The sequence below is a fragment of the Mercenaria mercenaria genome, chromosome 17 (assembly GCF_021730395.1).
Source record: "Mercenaria mercenaria strain notata chromosome 17, MADL_Memer_1, whole genome shotgun sequence".
Lineage (NCBI taxonomy): Eukaryota > Metazoa > Mollusca > Bivalvia > Venerida > Veneridae > Mercenaria > Mercenaria mercenaria.
The window spans coordinates 58,173,825-58,200,886 of NC_069377.1; the positions used below are offsets into that span (position 1 = coordinate 58,173,825).

Below are 27,062 nucleotides of genomic sequence, written 5' to 3' on the forward strand. Positions count from 1 at the left end.
ATTGACGGTCGCAGACACACATAGCGCCTAATGTGTTACTGATGGAGGCATAAAGATTGGTGACTTTTCATTTGTATATTTTTTATCAGAAATATAAAGTGAACTAGTTGATGATAGAATATTTATGAGCCAAAGTAAGCACACCTGTCAGAAAAATTAAAGTTTAAAGTAAGACAAAATCATTTCACTTTTGAATACATATATTTGATTTATAAAAAAGGAAACAATACAACAAAACCAATATGAAGTGAAATTGTAAATGAATCCAAGTACAATACGAAATGTAATTAAACCTTAATTGTTCTTAGAATATCTCTCGTATGAATGTCAATTTCGAAATATGTAATTCACAATTTGAATTGTATAGAAAATAGACAAAAATATATGAGAAGTGTTTGCCAATGTACAGCATGTTATCAGCACAATACAATAAACATGTAATATTCATTGTTTGTTTGTTTTCCATTTGTTTAATTGTTATGCTAGTTTGTCGTAATGTCTGGTATATAACGGAAATCAATTTAATTCAAAGTGAGTGTTTGTTTTAATAGGGAAACAAATACAATTTAGCACACTTTATTTCACTTGCAACAGGAAATAATAATCTTTTGCACACGATGCTTGTCCGGAAATTGTTCTTAATTCCATGATTTTTCACCATTTGGATCTTCTGCCACCCGTCCTCGTCCATTATTGGTAATTAGTTTTCCATTCTTGTCCAGAATGACGAGTGTAGGTATTCCTGAAATACCATACTTTTTTGCCAGCATGCCCTGAAATAATATTTGAATGACAGTTCGATAAAGTAAGACTCACGTCTTAGTATATAACGTTTGTATTAAAACATTAGGATACAGGGTTGAGTTACAGGGAGTCGTCATGTGACAAATAAATTTTCAACGAATGGTACGACAAATATAGCTGGAGTTCTGACATACCAAAATATCAGTATGAAATTTCACCAGTGATAAACGGTCTTGGTTATTAGCTTCTTGACATTATTAACGCATAAAATCACAGATGTGCATTATCAAGTCCATACAATCATTAAAATATACTTTTGAACATTGATACACTTTGTATGATGAATTAAGGATTAAGTTAATAACTTCTAAATACTTCTTCTTTTTCAGCTCAGCACATTTGTATTGCTTTGATGGAATTATGTCTATATTTTATATTGCAAAAGTTTTCCATATGTGTTGTCATAATATTAGCCAATTTCATTGTATGCGTGACCTCTAAAATTGTATTATGTAAATCATGTTTAACAATGTACCTGTAGTGTACTCGTTAATAAACTTTCTGTTCTGTTCTGTTCTGATAAAATAAATCAATTCATTTAAAGAAATGCAGGATAAATCCTAGTCAACATTTTACATTTACCATAGGCCCCGGAATACGTATGTAAAACATGTATCCACGTCAGAGTTCGATTAATTTCGTAATCTGTTGTAGCTAAATAGTCATATTGTTTTATTTTGAAATAGCGATAACAAACGTTTGTTTTGAGTAACAGAATCTGCAACAGATATTTCTTCACATGTACATTTTCCCGTATATGTATTCACTACAATTAATCATTAGACATAACACAACAGAAATCGTTGATTATTTTAAATCTACAGAAACAGCTCTACGACACTTGTTTTTTATCCTCAAGTGAATATGATTTGTTGGTCAAAAATAGGCAGGTATAGCTATATCCCAAGATCGCAGTGTGCAAAAATGCAACCATACATCCGTGCACATATGGACGTGTGAATGAATAAATTTACATATAAATACGTACAAAAGGTAAAAACATAGAGAACAGGAACACACTAGGACACATCCTTGGAACGGTCAGTGGCAAAACACATACAGAAAGTTTAAACTGGTAAATGGCGACATAAACCTCAGTCTTAACCCTTACCATGTTCCAATGCCACGTGAAATAAATGTGATCTTACCTTTGTATCCCTGTCCTCAAACCTCAGTGCTATCCAAGGCATTTCTGCAAAATACGTGTTGAATTCTTTTTCGTTTTGATCAGAACTGACAAACACTATCTCCAGCTTTCCATGACTGCTTTTACTATTATACTTTTGATAGTATTCCGCTAGTCTAGGTGTAAAACCTTTGCAGGGTGGACACCAATGTGCGGAGAAATATAAGCCTGAAATGGTATATAAATCGATAAAAAGGAATGAAAAGTAAAATTAATGAAACGTTTAAACAGCCATAGTATTTTGATAGAACGAAATATCAAAGTTACATTGAGTATAAATTATGTGTCAGTCTGTTCGACTGAATAATCATTTGTTATTTTCTTTTAGTATCTTTTCCTGATGTATGTCTAAGAGCATTGATCGCGGTAAAAGCATATCAGCCAGATTGGAACACGGAGTTAAGTTTATAATACCCACATTTCAATTTACTAAGAATCCATCATCTCTATTTCTTTCGCACAATCTAACGTCATTTAGAAACAATGGTTAATACTGAGGTGGTTGGGAGCCAGTAGTCTAGAGTTTTGTGTCCTTGGTTTTTATTATGTTATCTCTCTGCATTTTAATTTCCTCACGAGATTTGTTTCAATACGACAGAGGTATGAATTCTAATAAAACACAGAACAGAATGTGTACTGAGTCACAGATATTCTTTTAAAAAGTAGTATATGCCCGTGACTTAAAATAAAGCAAATATTGTTCTTTTTTGTTGTGCCGGCGCGACGTTAAACCCAACAAAATAAATAGATAAATTGTTCTATTTTATCACAGGTCCACTCTTATGACATCTTTTCTGTATCAACGTTGATCATTTTACGAATTTTACGAATGTTTGTGCTTCCGATCTGTGCCAATGTTAGCCTTGCTATGTTGATGTAGACTTTTAGTAAGGTCAGACTATCTATTGAGCAAGTTGTGTGCTCTTGATTACCAAAATAATTGTCAGGTAACGTATTAGGCGGTAACACCTATATTACTTACACTAAACTTTGTATGTGAATTCATATATGAATATTAAGTTCGGCTTTTGTGACTTGTCATTTCGAGCAAATGTATTTAAGGCTGTCATGTTCCTATAATTGTTATTATTCTGAATTTAATGGGGACCAATGATAGGCGCATTTGAACGGTGGAAGTTTCAAGTTGTTTCTCGATTTTGAATTTAAAGGGAAAGGCAATGTTGTTCTTATATTAATTACGTCTGCTAGAATTTCTTGAATCATATAAAGAAGTGAAAGAAGTTTCAAAATCGGCTTATAAATAGAAATGTTATGAGCATTTAAACATTTGATCAAATTGGCGGCTATTTTGTTTCCATGGCAACATTAAATTTCTAGATACAAATCTGAACTGTATTTACTTATTTCTGTAAAAATATTTTTTCTACCTTTCCAAGCTATAAAGAAAGAAGTTACCATGTTTCACATCTTACACTCAAAAAAAGAGAAAGAAATTAATCTATCTAAAAGGTTATTTGTTAAATAAAGAATTCAGCAGTGTGTAAATGACGTCATCAGCCATTTTCTTAAATTTCAAACTGCCATACCTCTTCAATAGTTATTCGATTTTAAAATTCTTTCAGCGTTATGAAAGGCTTGAGGAAGGCTTTCATATAAAATTAATTTATTGTCAGGGTTTTCTTGCACTTTAATGTAGAGATGGTACCTGAAAAATCGAATTCACCTTTACAGATTTTCTTAAGAGTGAAATGATAGCTAAGTACACCAATTTACTAAATGTTTTTATGGTTTTCCTCTTCTCCATGTAAAATAGAAATATTTGATATTTAAAAAATGACTTTCTCAAAATATCTGAAGCAAAATAGACAACTCTTGTATTGACCGTTTTTCAATGATATCAGGATTTCCCCAATTACAGTCTATATCAAAAGTTTCCACAGCTAAATAAATTCAATAGAGCATAGTGTAAGTTTAGTCTACTTTCAATATTTTGAAAGAGCCTATACTGAACTTCCTTTTGTCTTTCAATAAAGTAAATTTCCAAGACAATCCAAGAGACTAAAACTCATAAAAAAATCCGAGTGATAGAGAATGACATGCTCTTTATTATAAGTTTACCAAAACCATATCAAAAAAATAACTGAAAGACGTTATTAATTAAAGATTTTATAATGTAACCAAAACCCTACAATATTTTACCATCAGTATTTTCCACTCATGAATGCACTCAATTCAGGTGATAATTGTTGATATAATTGTAAATGAGATGCCCCAACAAAAATCTTTTTTCAAGTTGTGTAAACAGTATAAATTGTAAATTAATGATGATATCAGAAGTTACCCGCTTACTTTGTTTACAACAATAAAAACCTTATAGTTTGTTTTAGGTAGTTCTCCTGTAACGAAAATCATCAAATAAATCAATTTCCATATGCTTTTTCAGCATTTATTCGTTTTTCATGGAAAGCAATGATCGTGATAGTTCCATCCAGAGAATGTTGAATTGCTTAAAATACATTGCATAGAGTCATTACCTATCAGCTACCTTAAAATGTTGTAATTACAACCACTACCTTTAAACTTTGTAATTTTATTTGATGACAATGACTTTTTGTGTTACATTATTTGCAGCAAAGTACTCTTTGTTATACAAACGTGATATTTTTAACTTTATTTGTTATTTCACATTGTTGGATATATACATTTTACATTTTAATATGTAAATTTTGTGTAAATCAATGTATCATCATTGATAACAATAAATAACTTTGACTAAAAGATCAAAACTTACTAACGTTTCTTAATATCGTAAAATTTCTTTAAAGGAATTTATGCATTATTTTACTTTATCTTCATGCACAAATAAACTTTCTATCAGGACATCACTACAACTTATAAAATAGCTGTCAGTGTAAGCCATGAGAAAATTGTGCATGTTGTATATTGAATACAAAGAGATTTAAACAAATGTAGGTCATATTTTGTCTGCCTGATCAGTTGTTGGAAAAAGGACCTATCTGATTTTTCTTTCACTTTTGACCAATGTTTTATGTTGGCTTCAAGTTATTGGTCAATACGGAGTTGTTCCCCTTAGATTTTCTTGGATAGGTACCATCTCTATTTAATGGGGACCAATGATGGACGCATTTGAACGGTGAAAGTTTCAAGTTGTTTTTCGAAGTATAATGGTAATACTAGTAGCAGTATCTATATTGCTCAAATACTAGTACAGTATTAGAAGTGCCAACAACCATTTCTGGCACGCTATCGTTGTTTAATAAGTCTTAGCGTAGCTTCCGGTTATTATCACTGCATGCACGCAGCATTGTACACGTTTCCAGTTATTATTTGTTTTGTTTGTTGGGTTTAACGTCGCGCCGACATAATTATATGTCAAACGGCAACCTTCTAGCTATGGTCGTATTTCATTACGGGCGGGCACCTGGGTAGAACCACCAATCTTCCGTAAGTCAGCTGTATGGCTTCCTCACATGAAGAGTTCAACGCCCCAAATGAGGCTCGAACCCACATTGGTGAAGGGCAAGTTACTTAAAGTCAGCGAGCTTAAACCCTCGGCCACGGAGGCCCCTATTTCCAGTTATTAAAACATTATGCCCTGTACATTTGCTTACTATTTATAATAAGGTAAATAACAAGGAACGGATATAGATTATATTATAAGCAAATGTATACCATTCATTGATTTAATTGATTTTATTGATTTCTTTCTAAATATTGTCGCATGATAATTAATTAAACCCTTTGTCCCGTGATCAGTCGCCACTGACCGTCTTTGATGAGCTGTAGAATTGTGTCTAGTGTAGACATATCTCATCTCTGAACTTCGAAATTTCAGAAAATGATATTATAAAATTACATTGTAAGGTATATTTCTTTATTTAGTTTCTTATTAGCAATACTAACCGTAATTTATTTACAATTTTATACACGTTTTTATCCTATAGTAAGAAAACCATTGGAAACGTCTTTTTGTATGACCACTGAAGACTTATAATTACCAAGCAATATATATCTTACAAAACTATTCATCAATACTCTTACCAATATGCTCCTTGTCGTTCAGATCTTCCAGCTCAAAAGCTTTCCCTCCTTTCCTAATAAGTTTTCCTTGTCCAAATGTGTTAAGAATATCTAAAGCCATTTTCCCAACGATGAGTTCTCTTTAAGTAAAACAGCCGAAGTGTATGTCCCAGGAAAAGAATTTATTAAATATCTCATGTAAAAGCTAAAAATAACTGACACGTAGCAGTTTTATTTATAGCAATTACATAGTTTCCAAGAAACTGATTGAAATCGATGATATGCTATAAATATTTGAAACAGGCATAAATATGGGCCTTTTCAAATTAACTAAAGGTCTGTTTCATAGTGGCAACTAGCAGACACATTAAAAAGTTACATTCTTACTCATTTTTTATCGCAGTTTCGCGTCGTGGCAACTTGTGAATAAGAGCTTTAAAATAGTTCTCACTAATAAAATGTCCATGCGTATGGTATACCAATCACTTAATGTATACACGAAATACAGAATGGCCGGTGTTTATCTCTCATACATGGTGTACATCGCGTTTGTAATGTTCATATTTTTTCTACGCACGTTTAAGGTAGCAGGGTACACTTAGATTCGAAAATTTTGGGCACGGACAGTCTTACATGTAGCGAGTCGCAATATTGCACTTCCTTTATGAGCAGAATCAGGGTGGCCATTTTATAAATTGTGTGCATGTTTTGTGCTTTTAATTAATGGCAAGATCCGGATTCTCATACAAGAATAAAGAAAGTTATCAAAATGAAAGATTTACACCATCCATGAAAAATAGCATGCCAAAATCATCAATTTTGCACTTTTTGAACAGCCTGCAATGATCCCGCTGCAAGAACAATGCCCAATTTTATTGCATTTCTCAATTTAATAGTCCTTACTGAACTTCAGGATATAAACGGAATGGGGGCCCATCCACCTTTTTCTTCACAAAATAGCGAAAATGTTCCCGAGTATCAATCAACAAGCACAGAACCCTTCCGTGATTTGAATTTTCCTGCTACCTTAAATACCACTAGGATATTACTGTTTAGGGTTGATCTAGACAGTTTCTATGTACCTGTTATATTCCACTCCGGTAGATTTATAAGATTTACATTTTTATCATTGTTTTTGGTCATACAAATTTAAACATGTGTGATAAATGATGCGAGACTACATAATGACATAGTTTTATATTGCAGTTTAACCATACTATTATTTTTATATCACGATTTTGAATAACAGAAACGGGACATCTACCTCATTGACAAGCTGATAACCTGGATGCTGTTAATATCCAAAGCAAATTCCCGATGTAAAACACATTGAGAAAGTTTAAACGGCATCTGTCTATGAAAACATAAAATCTATAAGAGGGTCCTTTGGAAGCATAGACAGCACGAAATGATAGCAGCTCCTGGAGGATTGAGGCTGCTCAAAAGAGGTAATTAAATGTGCAACAACCCTTAAACTACCTAGTACAGTCTTAAACCATGACAACACAGAACTGTAAATAACACGACACTGAATACTCATGGCAACTGCAATTGACTAGAAACGCAAGCGGTGACGAAATACACAATCGAGGACAATGTCTGTACGTTGACTTTTGTAACGCGTTTAACTGGTTGTAGTTCTTTTGCATATGTTAATAAATTGTTCAACTGCATCAAACTTGACTTGTTTGTTTATATTCCGAATGATATTTACTTCCTTGATATGAATAGCCGTATGAGGGTATAATTTACCCATACTTTCAAATAACAAAGTATGACAAATCAAATCCATTCAAGTGTGACTTCAATACGGTTAGTTTTAATATTGTTTATCATATGTTTGACGCCGTGGGAGTGAAACAAAACCATTACATAAATTTGATAATACACCAGTGTAATAAAGCTTTGACGTTGACGTCGTTTTAAGTATAAGAGACGTTGTTCCAACTGACTAGTCAAGTAACAGGTAAAGAAATAATAATTTTTCATGTCTTACATCCGATAAAAAGAATATTACATTGAAGTTGAATAAAAGTGATAAAATGCTCGACAGAGCCTCACATTTTATTATTTTATTCAACTCGTTCAATAAATTCAATATGAGCAGAAACTCATGTAATGTCCTCTAAATATAGTATATATTGTGTAAAGGACGGAGAATGTCCGAAATTATGTCCTATTTTTATTTCAAAGGGCATGGCAGTGAGATGATACTTGGTTTGCGGAAAGATATACTTTTAATACACGCTGTTTAGTTTATGTTGTAGAGAACAGCTGTCTTTTGATGATTTGATGATGTTTATATTTAAGTGAAAACATCATTTCTGATCCTTAATTAAAACTGCCAAACTGTATAGCCAGCGGAAAAGAGTTTGTTTTATATCTGGAACAGATGAATGAAATATGCAAAAGTTAAATGACGCATAGCGATTATATTTGTAATTATTATGTAGTTTCTAAGTAGCTGACTGAAATAGATATAAAGTTATTTCACCAATATGGGTATTTCTGAGTAAGATGTTACATAAATATTCGACATGCGCATTCACAATATGTGCTCATTCAAATTCTCTACTTCATTGTAACGATATAACAGTATCTAGATATTTGTGAAACTAGTCTAAAAAATTTTTATTCGTCAACTGTTATTACAGAAAATGTTGTTATAATATATTTGCGTAGGAGCTAGAATCGCGATGGCCGCGGTCCCAATATTTCTGCCCATTGCAAGAATGGCAAAGACGGTATGTGGCTTCAGCTGTGAAAAACAGCAACATCTTTTTGCGAGAAGCAGACAGCTTCGAATATAAACCATGTTAGTTTTAAACCACAAAATACATAATATACAGATATACATTAAATGGGTGATAATTAAAACTGGCCTGGTCGTAAGCTACATGCTTTAATTTGAATTATGAGCATGGGTAATAAAGGAACAAAACACTTTTACATAAATAGATTTGTGGTTTTATTAGTTTAGAAAATTTGGGGTTCCAATTTCATGTTACATTTGTACTGTGTTGGTACTGGCAGAGGGATGTACATGTTAAGAGCTGGATCTTCATATAACCAGCGAAGAGTAATGAGTAATCTGTTAAAAGTAACTAAACAGAGTAAATGAAATTACTTTTAAAACTGTGTATTCTTTATATGATTTCTTAATATTTGTACAGACACATAACGATTCTTCCGTCCAAATAAAACAAAAGCTTTCATTGGAATTGGGCTAAAATATTTAAATTTCTAAAATGGGTAGGTTCGAGCATTTCCCGCTATCGATATATTATTTGTGTGTAGTTTTATTTTATTGTTTTTTAAATATTACTTATCGCGGCCCATATATTCAAATAACTCGGCCTATATTGTGATAAATCTAACATCTGCTCAAGAATGTTTGAACTTTTATTTAGATGATGTATTCCTGAAATCAAAGGTATGTTGTTTGTTGAAAAGAAATGACCGTGTGCATACTTGTTAATTTCATGAGGTATTTTAATGTTTCCAGGTATGTTTAAAAAAGCAACTAACGTGTCTGTCTCATGATATTGGGTAGAATTGGATATATACTTTAAAACCGCTTTTAACTGCACACTTATAAATACAAAACTGATAGCTATATACATGTTATTACCTTTCCACCTATTCAAATTAACAAGGAACGCAAACCTTGAAGCTCCCGACGCTAAATGTTCATACCAAATAAGTATATTTCAGATAATTACAACATTTTGGTGGACACACGAACAAAGGCATCCTGTAACTGACTGCCAAAAAACACTGCTCATAGACGGTGTCACAGCCTGTATGTCCCCATTCGGGTACAGCCCCTCTGGAGCACACATTCGTATATTATTATTATATTATCATTATTATACCAGATTTATATAGCGCCCTTTTCAAGATCAATTTCATGTTCAAAGGCGCTTTACATAGTTCAAATGCAGCCACACAGGGCGCATAATTCATCCTCTACTAGTACAGACATAGAGCGATCTGACCAGAGGGACAGAGCGAAACACAGCCCCCACGACAGAGAGATCAGAAATCAGATACAGGCTTGTCCGGCTAACTTAGCCTAGCTCGTTGCGAATAGACAGCCTGGTTCTTTAACGTGCCCAGTGTATAGCACTGATACACGCAAGGATTGCCTGGGTTCCTGACCAGTACACCTCTAGTTGGGTGGGAAACACTGAAAAGCGTTTCTGAAAACTCCCGAATAGCTGCCGGGGATCGAACCCCCCGACCTCAGGATTGGAAGGCCAGTGTGCAAACCACTGAGCTATCCGTCCACCACATATATAGCTCTTGCGGAGCTATATTTTCCGTATATAACTCCCGTAGCTCTGTTCCGAATATAGCTCATCGGTCTCTTTATGTAACACATACCACACAGGTGCTTAATCATTTCAGATATTGAAAATTAACTCCTAAAAAGCGACTTGAAATGTATAGAATAGTCTGGATCAGTAATATGTGTGAAGTTAACATAGCTGAACAAAACTACAGGGCTGAAGTGCCGAGCTCGGCAATCAGCATTTAATCTCTCAAAGCAATGAATGAATGCCGAACTAGAATGCAGAGTTCAGCTACGGGCATTTGAGTGTCTAACTTGGGGGTTATACTCAATGTGTCACGACACTGTCTCAAAGACATATTCTTATTTGCATTACAGACCAGATCTTATTCGCATTACAGACCAGTAGGACAGTTCATATTATCGTTGAAATATCGCATTGTCGAGTGTTCACCCATTGTGAAGTTCTTTCAAAGAAGATAACCGCGTCATTCCTGTTCAAACACACAGTCAGGCTGTTTCTGCAGAGGCTTCCACATATACAAAACTAGAACTCTGTCCTTAGGATTCGGATGTCAACTTTGCCTCTTTTTATAAAACAAAAGCATTGATATTTAGTTTCCTTTGCGACTGCGTGAAATTTATGTTATATTTGGTTACTGTATAATTGTAAACGACCGGTTTGTGTCACAATATTTGACGTATGATATCAAAAATCTAATGCAAGGATCGTAACTCAACCACTATTTGCCTACAGTTTTTGGTCTGTATGGCCATTACTTCATTCTGTCAAGGGTTATAATTCTGCACTTACTGGTCCGATACAAAACTGAAATCTTCGCTTATACCTTTAGTTTCAAATTTGGTGACTCGTTCACATAGTTCAGACGATGAATGCCTGCATTTGTATTTGGACTTATTCTAGGGCCATAACTGCAAGATCAGGTACACAAAGTACATTTTGTAAAACCAAGGTGCCTAACTTCACTAAGTCTTGCCAGTTACCATTTTTTTTGTAAATTTGGTGATTCTCAATCATTTTCGGGACGTATAATCACGTATCATTATCTCATATGAACGGACTCTGCTAATATGTTGCTTGGTTGCATTCAATGCTTCTAAAGGATCTTTTCACAGAAGACTTTATTGTATTACTCTAACATTACTGTTATAGCATGTTAATCCATGTAAAGGCAGTCGAATTCGGGTTTGAACATGCTAGCGTTCGTTTAAAGCTCCTCTATCCAAAGGGGCTATATATGATTTATTTCCGAATACAGCTCCCGGGGGAGCTATATCCGAAGGGAGCCATATAATGTGTCACAGGAAAGTCGTATTTAGGACAAAGTGCACTAGAGATTACCATTTGTCGAACATTTTTACAAAACTTTCAAGCAACAGGAATGCGTCACACACACCCTCTCCCACACAACCCCCTCCCCGGTCCAGTTACGCCTCTATATAATAGCGCAGTACTGATTATAGCGCATTTAGCGCTAGTCTCTTCCGAGATTTTTTATTTCATAAAACCACCCTTATTTTTATAATAAAAAACGTTTGATTTATATACATAAATCTGATGCAAAAAGCGTTGAAATTGCTTTTTCACAATTGAATAAGCTGAAAAGTTCTCACATCCATATATACACAAGTTACTGTAAGTTTTCGTTTCGGGGTGGCTGGCTATTCCAGCTGGATATATGTTGTTGTTTTTCTTTGTCTTTATATGTTGTGAGTATGTTTTTTCATAGCAGTTTCAGTAGAAATCTAGGAGGAATTGGATTTAACCAACTCTTTTTCAATTGCCTTGTTGCCTCACGGTTAGACTAATGCAAAGAATTGTTGCACTCGTCAAATTGCAACATGTCCAGAACACGGCAGCGCATGTTATCACTAGATTTTCCAGTCACAATCATATCAAACAGGTACTGAAGGAGCTCCATTGAATACCAGTGAAATACAGGATACAGTGTAAGGGTCTGACCTACACCTTTAGGGTCTTACACGATGAGATATATGAGAGAGATATACCTCCTGTATAAGGGATATGGTAGAAGTGCATAGACCAGTTAGAAACCTATGATCACAAGCCACGCTGTCATTGATTGTGCTAAGGTTTTTAAAACGTAATGTATGACAATCAGAGCTTATCGTTGCTTTTGAACTCACATCCTGCTTTCAAATGCCTACTAAAAACCTATTCCATTGTAAAACATTTCGCAAACTGCCTGATACATCTTTTCATATCAAAGCGTAGAACAGTAATTCATCCTAAAGTCACCTTTCTTAAAAAATATTTATATAACGTCTATCCTCTATGTTCTATATTCATGTTTAGTTAATACAAAAAGGCATTTTTATGCTGAGTTTGTAATTGCTTGCTTTTTTGCAATGTATTCTGTAAAACATTTTTAAACGTGTACATCTTCAAGAAAAGAGTGTTATATAAATCTAGTATAATTATAATAATAATTCTACTACTAATAATAATACTACTAATAATAATTATGATAATAATGATGACGATGATGATGATAACAATAATAACTCATACATTATATAAACTTCTTAAGCCGCAAAGTAGGTACTGCCAAAGAATATGAGCTTCTTTTTTCTTTAAACACGTTTAGTAAACGAACTAACAGTAAAACACATTTAGAAGGAAATACGTATTATAAAGCGCTTGTGTAAGAAGAAACCCATACACTCAAAACAAAAATGAACTACAAGCCAACGCCTAAGAACAGAAAAGTACTTAGCGCCGTCGGGTATTTCCAAATACTTTACGTCTTCACAGACATATTTTGGAAAAAAAAAGAAAAAGAATTTCACGCCCTCATGTATTAGAAAAATTAAGGGAACTTCTTACCGCCCTTTGACTGTAGTTTCCGGTATGCTATATAAAAGGAATGCATGAATAAACCGGGAACTATGCACCAGGTAAATCGCGGGTAAAGTCGAATAGTACGGGTAATCTCGGATACTAAAAATATTTTTTAAAGATAATGCAACAAGTGTCTTTAATAAACAGTGTAAGTATTCCATTTCGTAGCTTAACAGAACCACGATTTCATTGCATAACACGAACGATTAACCATCTGTAACTTTTTAGAAGTTTAACTTTAAAGCCGGTTGATCACAGAACGTCTTTCAGAGTAACGACACCCATGTTCTAAAAACATCTGGCGAGTTTTTTCCAGTGAGTCGTCGTAAATTTTCGAAGTATTCATGCCCTCGTGCTCTAGTCACCAAGTAGTCGGTTACATCGGTGAATTTTCTATCTCTGCTTTTGAAAGTTACCCTGCAGAAAGTTTCGAAGCGGTGACTGTTTTCATTTCTCACTCCGAAGTTTTCTGCAGGGTTACTGTCAAAGTACAGATAAAAAACTGGGGTATGTTTTAATGCTGCAATCAGCTTCTTGGTGTTGAAATACATCAAAATATTACAAGAACATGGAAGAAAACCGCCAAAAGTATGTTAAATCATGGCCGTCCTATGATCACCCGGTGAGTGCAGTATTTAACAGTAGAGGCATTCAAAAGGAAACCGTTTAATCTCCTCCTCGGACATAAATTCAAACTCGATATCTTTACATTTTAAGTGAAAGAAACGGAAACAACGCTGCCAACCAATCTACCTCATCTGTAACACTTGTTTAGGTCAATCTGCATGTTATCATCGGAGTCATCTTGCACGGAGAAATCACTGCCTTCGTCGTCAGAACATACGAACTCGGCAGGCTTTTTTATTTTTTTTTTTCGTGACACTTTTCATTTTGGACCATTTTTTCTTTTCCTCCACTTTCTGTTTTTTCTTCAGATGACGCTGCTCGGCCTTTAGTTGTTTCTCTTTTAGCTAGCTGTATCTTTTTTTAAATCACACTGTAGATCTACTAGATCTAGATTATAGTGCATATTTAATGTGTGCATGTTAAACGCATTCTTAAAACCATCTAGATCTATCTTTTTATTGACTTTTTTGTTTGTTTGTTTGTTTTCACCAGTCAAGATGAACCCGCCCGCTTAGCTCAGTAGGTAGAGCGTCGGTATACGGATCGCGGGGTCGTGAGTTCGATCCTCGGGCTGGGCGTATGTTCTCCGTGACTATTTGATAACGACATTGTGTCTGAAATCATTAGTCCTCCACCTCTGATTCATGTGGGGATGTTGGCAGTTACTTGGGGAGAACAGGTTTGTACTGGTACAGAATCCAGGAACACTGGTTAGGTTAACTGCCCGCCGTTACATAACTGAAATACTGTTGAAAAACGGCGTTAAACCCAAAACAAACAAACAAAACCAGTCAAGATGAAGATTTAATATCAATTTCAGTTTTGAAAGACATGTTTCCGGCAATACCTGGAACATGTTACATTATGTCGGGTCTCCGGATACCTACGCTATTATGCTTAAAAGCCCTTCAAGCATTCCAGAAACTGGTGGAATCTCGTGTTTACAAACAATCAATACACACTTAAAACCTCGTAGTTGAACCAGACTGGAAAAAACCAATACATGCAGTGCGTTTAGCGGACAGTTCAAATTCGATGTAAAATATGACTGTACCTTTTCATTCCTTCCTTTAAAAAACTCCCGCTCGTAAAACTTTAAAACGGGAAAAGAAAAGCTGTATTCTCTGCTCATGCGCACTGCAGGTTTCAAGTAAGGTTGAAATAAACGGAAACGATAATTGGTTAAAACTATCCGAGTTTAAACTATATTCGAGATTACCCGACGGCGCTTAGTCATGACAGATGCACATCACATCTCTATACTTTGCAAACTCGAAAGCATGAGGCATTTTCTGAATGGAACTCGCCTGAGACTGTGCAAGACCGATCTAGATATAATTGAAGAAGTGATGTATTTTTGTTCAATATTATAATGAAGGAAGAAATTTGGTGACGAATTCTGTAGATAAATGAATTAATTTCTAGTATCCAGCTCTAATATACGTATTTAACTTGCGAAATACAGTAATTATAAAGGGGACAATAACTATACCATAACTATACTGAATCACTTTTGTCAGAATAATTTGTATATTTGATATATCGATAACGTTACACATAGGCACAGATAGTGCTTGACTCCCTTTTCATGCTACCATTGCTATAATTATATTTGAATTGCTGTAAATAATAGGATTTGGGTCATTTATGGACGATTTGGGTTAATTACAGTGATAGCTGGATCCCAGCATCACACGTTATATTATATACAATAGTTAAAGGGAACCAACTACTTTTTAGAGCAGGTACTCCTTGTAAAATACTATGTTCGATTTTGGACCAATCAGAAACAAGTTCTATAAATAGCACCAATCAAAGCTCACGTCTGCTAAAGTATAAATAGGTAGATGGATGACAGAGAGATCATTCTGTATCCAGCGATCGAAGAAGACACATCGAAATTTCAACTAATAATTTATCCCAGTACCTTGATAAGGAAGTTATTGCAACTACCCTGTCAGGGCTGATAAATTATTAAAAAGAAGACGTTTAAAGTTCATAGACTAAAGAAGAGTTGCAGAATTTCAACAAGGTTTCGAGCTATAGGGTCAGCACATAGGAGTTTTACCTTAAGGGTAGCTGAATGCTATAGACAATAGCAAATATAGGCTGAGCATCGAAAAGCTGAGACAGAGTTCCAGGGTTTGGTAATCTACTGAGATAGTAGGAGAGTTCCAGCTTATAGACGGTTCAGCGTAATTGGCGAAGTACAGCCAAGGCATCGGGGATATACCTATATGGTAGTTGAATGCTACATGTGATAGCATATAGGCGCTGAGCATCCAGGAGTCAGGGCAATCATATAGAGTTGCAACTTCAATTAAGAGGACAGAGGCCGAGCATCTATGCGATAGGACTCGTATGTTGTTGATTCAAAGACATTGTCTGACGGGAACTTCAACAAAAAGACCAGTCAAGTATAGAGTCTCCAGCCTATAGGAGTTTGAGCTAATTATTATTAATTGAAGATTGTTAGTTTGAAACATTTAGTGATTCGCCTGATCCCTGAAATTAACTAGCTCATAACTGAAATCATTTACAAATCATTGGTACACGAATCATTTAGGCAAGGTAGCCAGAGGAAAATTTTATATACGAGATATTTGGTCTCACCAGCTATACGTTTTAACAAAGGACATTCTATATCGTTTGTCAGCTAGTCTAAGACATAGTCACCTTAGCGATTGGACCCATTTCATTGTTCAAGATACTATAGGCGTATGCACTTCCCTGGGTCATATAACTCGTATCCTGACAACTTTAAAAACGCAACACTTTTTGATGTTCAGCTAAAATCAGTGTGAATATTTGATGCAATATTTCTTATACGAAAACAAACATAAATCTGTAACATATAATTTCTTATGTTTAATTATGAAATCATTCAAATTCATTCATTCACTTAAAAATAGAGTAAATAATTTAGGGTTCATGTCACGATTTCCGGTCTGCGATATTCAATGTGACATATGAGGTCAATAATATTGAAAATTGCTTCTTTTAAACTATCGGTCCTAAACAACATTTTACTGCTTTCTTATTTTTGAAATAACCACTTGAGGTGCAGTATGTTTTCATTAACCCAAAGTTTTGGTGCTCTGCAAAATTTTGATTTCTCTATAAGAGGAGTATATAGTCAATTTCTGATTCGAAGGTTTACAAGACCATTTATATCTTTACAATAAACTGAAATTCCCCTCAGATCATTAGAATATTCAGATTTATCGATCAGCCTCTTTCAAATTCCGGAAAGGTCACTGTTTTACTAAAAAAAAGTCACATTTAGAACTATTATGACAACGCAATGATAAGAAACAAATGGACCAGACACACATTTCAATACTTCTAGAAAATTTATTACTTTTGTTCTGACGAACTCTTAGCCGTTTTCACCGATGTGAGTATTGAAAGTAATAATTATGTTGCTCACACCCATGGCGAAGAAAGAATGTTTAAAATCTGATATTGTTTTGGTGTAAACTGAAGTCCCCCAATTAACAAAGGTTAGCATGTTGTGGAAGCACTCCTTCGAGAAATTCTGAGGTCTGTAACAAAATGACAACTCGCAGAGGTCTGTGAACACCAATTACAAATTACATGTTCAGTGATAGTTTTGAAAATCAGTTTCCATATTCCGTACTTATAACTTCCAGATGTGTCAATAGCTGTTGTTGCTGATTACGCATGTTGATTTTATTCATTTTGTAACTGGGTATTGGTTGTTGGCGAAACAAAACCAACATTTGACCAAGTAAATAAGTCATTTAAAGAAAGACAAAACCATGCAATTTTCGTAAATATATTACCTAAAATAGTATGTACTAAATGTAATTCTAAACGACAATAAGATGATGAAATAAAGGTGGACTTGTTTTGTAACTGGTAACTTATTAGTACATAATTTTATATATGTATAATGATTTCATCATATATTTTTTGTTTATATTGATATAAAAAAATAGCTAGGTAAGGCAAATGATAAAAAGTATTAAATGTTTTTTGTTATACATTTATCACATTTTATCTATATCTTGCAATCATTGAAAAGCAACTAATTGTATGTGATAGTCTTTGTTTTAATAAATAAGAATTGAATGCAAAAAAGAAGAAGAAAAGAAAAAGAAAAAAAAGAAAAAACTGATCACAATTTATTCACAACAGAAGCGTATGTATATATAGGAAGTTTCGTCGTGATAACAATGTTAGGATGCTTTGTATGCTATGTGACATGTTTATTACTTCCATTCGACGGGACTCTCTTTCTTAACATTCATTACTTGACTTCGCCCATCCTTTGTTCTAAGTTCACAATCTTTGTCAAGAATAACGAGGGTTGGAATTCCTGATATGCCAAACTGTTTTGCAAGTTTTTCCTGAAATAGATATAGAAAATTAGTTCGATATTTGTTAGATAAACATACTAGCATCAGAGAAAAATTGTCGTCGTATAACGAAATGAATAGGAGATGCGTAATGACAATGTATCTGTACACGGAATTTTTTCTGAAGTACTAATTGTCTTTTAAATGAAAGACACCATGCCTTATATCATTCCCTTTAGTCTTGTAATCACCTTACTACTACATTAGAAAAATGTTAAGGTGGTACACCAAATTTCTTTTTTCAAACTATATAGGGAGGTCACGGCAAATCTGTACAAGACGCTTTTTAGGGTACTTGTATTTACAAAATTATAATAGCCACTCCTGTCAATAGTCAAACAAACTGTGCGAGGTCCGAAGTTTATAACCATTGACTGGCATGCTATTCAATAAGTGTTTTATTACACGACATCAGAAATTTATTTTCACAGTAACTGTTATAGACCGGGCATTTAGCATAAACTACGAATCGGCGATTTATGTAAGGATTCGTAAAGAAGGGTAGAGTATAAATATTTGTAACGTTCCAATATATTTTCATTCTGAATCGTGAACTGCAGACTAGTTTGCAGTTCGCAATCCGAATCGGAAAGTGAGAACCGCAGACTAGCCGGCACTTTGCAATTCTAATGGGGGGAGGGGGGAGGGGGGAAGGAGGGGAAGACCAATAACCTCTAATTAACAACCACCTACTAAGTACTTGAATTGTGAGCTGCAGACCAGTTTGCAGTTCGCAGTTCGAATTGTGAAGTTTGTGAAGTCTGCAGTTTGCCATTCGATTCCAAAGCCATGACCATCGAATTGTGAAATGCGTTCTAGTCCGCAGGGCTGTGCTGATCAGACTGCACCCTGAAATTTGAATCATGACCAGTATGCAGTTCGCAAATCGAATCGCGAACTGCAGACCAGTCTGCAGTCTGCAATTCGATTCCAAAGCAATGGGTTTCGAACTGTGAAATGAATTCTAATCCGTAGTTCGCAGGGCAGTGCTGATCAGACTGCACTTTGAAATCTGAATCGTGAACTGCGGATCAGTTTGCAGTTCGTAATTCGATCGCGAATTGCAGACCAGTCTGCAGTTTGCAATTCGATTCCAAATTTATGGGCTTCGAATTGTGGAATGCATTCTTGTCCAGTGCTGATCAGACTTCACTTTGATATTTGAATCATGAACTGTAGACCAATTCGAATCGCGAACTGCGAACTGCAGACCAGTTTGCAGCTCGCAGTTTGAAACGCGAACTGCGAACTGCAGAGCAACTTAACTCAATTTCGAACATTCTGTACTGAGATATCTCACCTTTGCATCCCGGTTTTCGAACTTCAGTGCAACCCAAGGCATTTCTGATAAGTATTCTTTGAAGGCGGATTCGTCTCTATCAGAACTGATGAATACTATCTCTATCTTCTTATCCTTTAACACATCATTATATCTAGCGGCGAGTTGAGGTGTATAAGCTTTACACGGCGGACACCAGTGAGCAGAGAAATATAAGCCTGAAAATGTGTAAACATATTTCAAACAACATGGCCATGTCTCCTCTGGCTTTGACTGTGAAACGCATTTGATCTGTGAGTAGTGATAAACTTGTAAATTACTGTACGAGTAAAGGTTGCCTCTTTATGGTATACTGACCTGTAAATGAGGACTATAATTTGAAATATCATGGTTTTAAACAGTGAGGTTTTGATAAATATATATTTAATTGAATGGCAAGGAACTGTACTTGAACGGAAGATTTGGATCAAATGAAATCGAAAATTCATATCTAAAATACACAATAAGCAAAGGCACATACGTAAATAGATACCCTAAAAAACATAAGATACATATCCACTTTAGTAAAATGTAAAAATAGAAGTATTGAAGCGTTTAAGCATCAGTACTGTGATGTCATGATGTGCACGTATAAAGGTGCATTGATAAAATCATTGTAAAATATGAAATAGAAATATCAGACTTGTTTTATCTGTACAATCAAAATACGTTTCTCCCCTTATATACGTTTTTACTCGTGGTTGCTCAACTCGTGAAAATATCATAAATGTTGTTCACTCGGTGAAAGATATTTCGATCTAAGATTAAAATAAACAACTGTTTTCTGTGTAGGCTTAAACAGTAGCATGGTGACTAATTTCTCAAGCTGCTGAAATTTCCAAAACATACATAATCAGTACTGAAGTGATTTAAGTATATATATAAAAAAGACAAGTTAGTAGTCATACTACCTCGGATACCATATTTGCACATGATCGAATTTCCTTTATCATTAATCTAACTATACATTCGTTTTTCTGTCAATTTCGGTCGAACATAAAATAATGACATAAGCAGATAATCATCATTTTATTTCATTTACCCGGCTGTACACATGAACCGTGTATAAAATTACAACATGACCTTGAATATTTGAAACTAAAATCTTTATGTAAAGCTGAAAATATGTGAACATGTTTATCCTTTTCCACTACATTTATGGTATTAAAAAAAGTTATGTCGCGGAATAAGACTTTGAGAATTTGAATAACTAGCCAAGTTGCTCAGGGACTGTATTTCAAGACTCAGTGTTCGAGCCTTGGTCTGACTGCACACTGTCTTCATCCTATGAATGGTATGACCCCCAGATGTTCTCTTCTAAAGCAAAACGGATAAATGTATGAAAATTATTATCTATTCCGAATAAAAACAGCCACAGTTATTGTACAGACATTTTTAAGGTATATCAGAATAAAAAGATTATTTTTTACCTTTTAATATTCTGTAGAAAGGCTCCATGTATTTAACAAATGAATACAAACTGACATAAAACAGAATACTGGTTGTCCTAGGTAGAAATCCAACTGTTCATAGATTACATTTTTATATTCATGACATGGCAAATAAGTGTATTTCTTTTGTTTCAGAATAGTTTAATGTCATTTTTGGCTGAGATAAAAATAAGAAAGAAATATAATGATAGATTCGCGATAACAATAGCTTGATCTAGGATATTTTCGGCTCTCTTAAAATTTTCCTGGCTGTGTCATGCTTTGCGCTTACAAGCACGACTAATATAAAGCAGACCAGTCAAACTGTAATAATTATGTGATATTTTAGGGAAACGTCAGCTTGTTTCTTTTTATTAATGATATGTGCTCTTTCTTTTACGATATTTTGCAGGTCTGGAAATGCTTCAATGCAGTTACAATTAGATATACCGCCCTGCTGAAATTTTGCTGAATGGTCATAACTGCAATAAAAACAACAAAATGTCTACTCAGAGGTGTGTCACACTTATGCATTTATTCGTAGGATATAACCTGCCATCAAGTAATTGAATTGATATTGAACAATACTTTTTTAACAGACAAAGTACAAACGGTCCAAATCCACACTACCTCCAAGTAATTATACTTGATTTCCACAAGTGAAGTGAAGTGGAACATACTATCATTTTTATGGGTGGGTGCTTTGTGACGTCTACTGCTACACCATTGAGGCCCTAACCTATTAGATATTTTTTTTTTTTTTTTTTTTTTTTTTGGTTGGGTTTAACGTCGCACCGACACATTTTAGGTCATACGGCGACTTTCCAGCTTTGATGGTGGAGGAAGACCCCAGGTGCCCCTCCGTGCATTATTTCATCACGAGCGGGCACCCGGGTAGAACCACCGACCTTCCGTAAGCCAGCTGGATGGCTTCCTCACATGAAGAATTCAACGCCCCGAGTGAGGCTCGAACCCACATCGATGAGGGGCAAGTGATTTGAAGTCAGCGACCTTAACCACTCGGCCACGGAGGCCCCTCTATTAGATATTACTATCATGACAATTTATTAGTAACTTTATTCATTGAAAGAAAATATGTTACAATATGATAAGTTTAAACATAGACAAATAATGTCATTTAGTACAGAAATGGTGATAGAATAAAACGACCAACCAAAACAAATATTTTAGACAGAAGAAAGCTTAAGTCTGTTTCAGGAAAACGCGTGGAAACAGGTCAAAAGTAGTACAATTTAGATCAGTTTTATATGCGCAGAACTAACTAGTAGGTCCAGTATTCACTTCTCCTAAATAAATTCATTTCCACTCTATTCCGCCCACTCCTTATTTCTTATTCTAATTATATCTTTCTGTCCTATTTCTTATTACATACACCATCGTGTCAATATGTTAATATACTTTGAAATGTGCCTTTTACTGTTTACATATCAATTCTGACGAATATGTCAAAGTTGGTTTATGACAAGAAAAAAGTTTTAAAAGTTCCCATTACATACATATCTATAGGGAAAAGTGCCCACGACTTCTAGAAGGGAATGTTCTTTGACGAATCAGAATAATTTCAACAATCGTGGTATAGTGGGTCATTCAATAAAAATTCGTCTGGAATTATTTAAAAATCGGACCAATAGTTTCTGATTAAAAGACCTGTTAAAGTTCCCAGTACATACATAAAGGGAAAAGTGACCACGCATCCTGGCGGAGATGTTTTTGTCCAATCGGAAAAAGGTTTAAGATCACCCAAGGAACTTTCCGTCAAATTAATTTGAAATCCGGCAAGTGTGAAAAATGGGAAATATCTTAATGTCTTTTCTTCTCCGTTGCGATGGCAACATGAGTTCTGCATGGTTTGAACACGTTTGGTAGAAGACCATCCCAGGCCAAGTTTTATACAACCCCCCCCCCCCCCCCCCCCCCCCCCACTATCCATCCGGCATGGTTTAAGTGAAGGAAAATGTCGAATGAACGACGAAAAGACGGATGTTTTACGAACTAGGAATGATCACAATAACATGATCGCAATAGCTCAGCCTCGTGTGAGGTTAAAAACGAACTTAAAACGTTATCAAGTGTACCTCCACTATTCCAACTTTCACTTTCAATCTTTCACTAAAACACCTGATAAATGTTGTATATATAAAAGTATTGCTGCAAGTTGGTTAAAACTTTGAAGTATCATTACTATCCATAGTATGAAAATTGTACCGTCAATAATTGATATAGGCTGAAATTGTTATGACTCTCTCGCTCTCTCTCTCTCTCTCTCTCCCCCTCTCTCTCCCTTTCTTTCTTTTATATTGATGCATGCAGTAAGAATTATACCAACTGAAAATAATACTCTGTTGTAACAATCAGCTCTTTCTGTATCATCGGCAGCTAAACTTCGGGCGAGTTCGTGTGTTTCCGCACGGGTTCGGAAATACCACGGACGCGTGCAAATAAAGAAATAATACAAAAATCACCAACTTTTAAACGTCTAGGGAAGCAAGAAGACATTAAAATAATTTCAAAATAAAAACATATATAAAAAATTTAATGTCTGTAGAATACTTTAATAGGATAACAAATATTCTCAAATTATGAATAAAGTGGCTACAGGGGAAAGAATTAGATACGTATCACAGGTTTTTGCTTATTTATTCAGTAACTATATACCGTAAACAGAGACTGATAGTGATGTTTTTTAATCGCCAAGGGAAGCATTAATTCTTCATTTTAGAAATATATTTTTTATATCTTTGTAAAGAGAAAAGAATGACGAACACTTCAATAGGATAATAAATATTGTGTGTTCATTCTAATTAAAACAATATTTGTTCAAACTTTTTTCCTTCTTTGTTTCTATTTGAAAATATCAACCAGATAATCAAAGGCCTGAAGGGCCTGAGTCGTCTAATGATTGATGTACTGACAGTATAGTCTACCAGTGCAGTTTGTTTTTAGTTTTTTTCTTAAAATTTCATAACACAGCTCGATATTTACCCAAAATATTATATCCGGATACGATTACACTTTTCTCCAATATATTTTACAAATTGTGATGATACGAAGACATTTAGCAGCAATTGGCAGTATCTGACATTGAAGTTTACGGTTAAATTACCTCTTATTTAAATCTTTTCATAAAAAAGTTGTTTCGTTTCGTGAAAGCAGCCAAACATAGACGATCTACTTTCGATTTCAAAAACTACAAGAAAATACAATTTAATGTTTCGCCGATTTGTTTTTTTCTCGAAAAATAAGAATTAAAATCATTTTTAATATCAGTAGTAACTAAACAAACCAGTAAGAGCTTCTTCTTCCGATAATTTATCCGTTTACTGACTGCAAAATTCAACACACGCAAAGTTTATAGAAATCATACGATGCGTGTTTACGTTCAATGTGGAAGAATTAAGGCTGATCGGCTATGTTACCTAACGCATCCAGACGATTCAGATTTTGTTTTTAAAAAAGCATTGTGTGCGTTTCTGTAATTTTATATACGTTTTTATACGCTTAGAAATTATTAGACATGCGTATTTGCATTATTTCTATACGTAATTTACGCTAATACGCATCTTATCTGGAGCCCTGTGGAACTATTTTTTGTCTTTCGCTGGATGTTACCCAAGCTTTGTAAGCCTGCGCAATTCTTAAAATGCACATTTATGCTTAATGAGTTACATTCGAGTATTGCACAATTACAAGTCATAAATATGACAGATTACATCGTATATTGGTCATAGCAAAGGGAATTGACACAACTTAACTTCATTCATGCAGTGAACTGTTTGAAGTTTGAGAAATCTAATGGAACTACATCCCTTCACGTGTTATTCGGTCCATTTAGAGAATCGCTGAACAGCAAGGACTCGTCAAAAGGCTTTCAGCCTTTAGCCGACTCAAAAATCGATATCGCACAGCCAGGTGATTTCAAGGGGGATAATTTTACCGATAAGACGGCAATTTTTACCTAATTATTGATCATGCTGACAAAATATTAGTTATTTTATATCATAGTCCAGTGAGCTAAAACCACTAGACTATTTACGAGTTTCATCAATAGGTACAATTACTAATAGAGCTAACTCAATTAAAAATATAGATTGCTGCATTAAGGAATAAATTAATATTTGTGAAACGTCTGCTAAATACAATTATGATCATAATAGTAACACTCTTACCTATGTATTCAACATCGTTAAAGTCCAGCTTACTTTCTTTTTCGTTTTTGTCAACAAATGTCGAACTTTCCAATATTGCTTTGACATCTACTTTTCCTGACGCCATTTCAACTGCTAATGCGTTATAGTTAACTGTTTGTGCCGCCGAAATGAAATTCTTAATATATATATACACCGAAGGAGCGAGTTTATTTACAGCTATTATCTAGTTTATTCATAGCTATTACAGCGTAACTAAGGACGTTATACATAATGTATTTTCCAATATTGGGTATGTTTTTTCTATACCCACATTGTGAATGATACACTATATATTACGCACAGAGAAATAGAAGGTTCACAAGTGATTACCCATTCAAATCAACTCAAAGTCGAGTTTACAATAACCGATAGTTAAACTGCTTCAGTGCTTGTCTTTATTCATATACAGTAAATACAGATCGATATTTGTATCGTCAAGCGTTATAAATAGTTACGACTCATAGAGTATAAATAGTTACGACTAATACAAAATTCTAGAAGGAACAAAGTATGTTTTGCGTAGATATATGGTATTCCAATGATTATTGTCCTCTATGCAAATACGTAAATCATGAATCACACATAATTAGTAATATACATCTCGCTCAGTCACACATCAAGAACCCTAAAGGTAGTAACCTTTACGCTGCTAAATTTCTAAAATGGAATGGTCCATCATTCAATATGGGCAATACCATTTATTATTCAAAGGGGTGTTCACTAAACATTTACTGCACTGGTCGCAAAGGCAGAGTCACTTGCCGCAAGCAGACTGAAGGTTAATCGTGTTTTGATCAAGTAATAGAGTCGTTAAAAACTTAAATATCTGATTATGTACACTTATCCGTGGGCATAATGCATGTTAAAATTTCACTGGAGTTACTTTTAAAATGATTTTTCTCTCCTGATTACCGAACGATTATAAGAGTTTACTTAACGTAAGAATTAATTTGATAAACATGTTTAGTCTAGGGAATTATATGACTATGTGAACTGTTTATGATATTTGTATATTTATGAAAGATGAGATACATATTTAACCATGAAAGGGCTTTGATAAATTATTAATTCCCTTTGCCTATCATAATCAATTTAGTAGCAACACAGAATTTGGTTCATGTTGTTGTAAAATCCAATGTTCTAAATGCAAGTGTACGTAAAACTAAAATTTATATTGAAATCTAAAGAATTACTTGGTTTTTACATTATTTTCATTATAAAAGTGGTTGGGGTTACAAAATTTTGTAAAATCAATAAAATATACATTCTAATAGAGATCTATGTAATGGGGCGTTTTTGTTCCTTAAATAAGTCTCCTGTTGATTCAACGTAATGTGGAAAATATCGTGAATTGTGAATGGCAAATCAATTGAAATATTGCAAAAATTGCTTGTGTTTTCTCTGTTAAATGACTGTATAACTAAAACCACTAGCGGATTCAGTGGTTGGTGTGGTGGGATGCACCCGGTGCCCAGTCCCTCTAAAATATGTCAGCCATCAATTTTTAACGTTTTTTCTATGTTATATAAAGGTTAAAGGAATGGGATTTCTATGTTATATAAAAGTTAACGGCATGTGTCATTAATGATTATTATTAAGATCACGGGGAGAGATAATTATTTCTATGCATGCTGGAAATTGTCTGCTCGCTTCGCTTGTATTTGTTCCTAAAAATTTTAAGGCGAAATTTTAAAGAAAAACACACGGTGTTCTCTGTTTCATCGTACGTCATTACAGCTTATACGACCGGCGGCGATACTCATATGAAATTGAAAGTTTTAAAAAAGCGTACTTTTTTCGTTCGCTCCGTTCGCAAATCATAATAGTAATTTCTACTCAAGTAACATAGTCATTACGCAGAAGGATGCATACTGCTTTGCAAAAAAAGTTAGAATCATGAGCTTTTCAATTCGCCTCGCTCGCAATA

At 34.5% G+C, this 27,062-nt stretch overlaps 1 protein-coding gene across 1 annotated transcript; it reads right to left on the reverse strand.

Moving 5' to 3' along the window:
• Positions 1-182: 182 nt before the first annotated feature.
• On the reverse strand, positions 183-25,514 carry LOC123535689 (uncharacterized). The gene is made up of 7 exons (XM_053527864.1): positions 25,115-25,514; positions 19,480-19,676; positions 18,036-18,170; positions 15,061-15,125; positions 6,014-6,132; positions 1,953-2,158; positions 183-773 (listed from the first exon to the last, which is right to left on the reverse strand). The coding sequence occupies exons 1-7, from the start codon at positions 25,218-25,220 to the stop codon at positions 639-641; spliced, it is 963 nt and encodes a 320-aa protein (XP_053383839.1). The 5' UTR covers positions 25,221-25,514; the 3' UTR covers positions 183-638.
• Between the last annotated feature and the right edge of the window lie 1,548 nt (positions 25,515-27,062).

Bases quoted from the DNA above. Each gene is read 5' to 3' on its own strand.
- LOC123535689 (XM_053527864.1), bottom strand. From the start codon at position 25,220: ATGGCGTCAGGAAAAGTAGATGTCAAAGCAATATTGGAAAGTTCGACA. The intron at 19,677-25,114 runs GTAAGAGTGTTA...ACACATTTTCAG, and splicing joins TAACGATGTTGAATACATAG to GCTTATATTTCTCTGCTCAC. The intron at 15,126-18,035 runs TAATAAACATGT...AATTATATCTAG, and splicing joins AGAGTCCCGTCGAATGGAAG to ATCGGTCTTGCACAGTCTCA.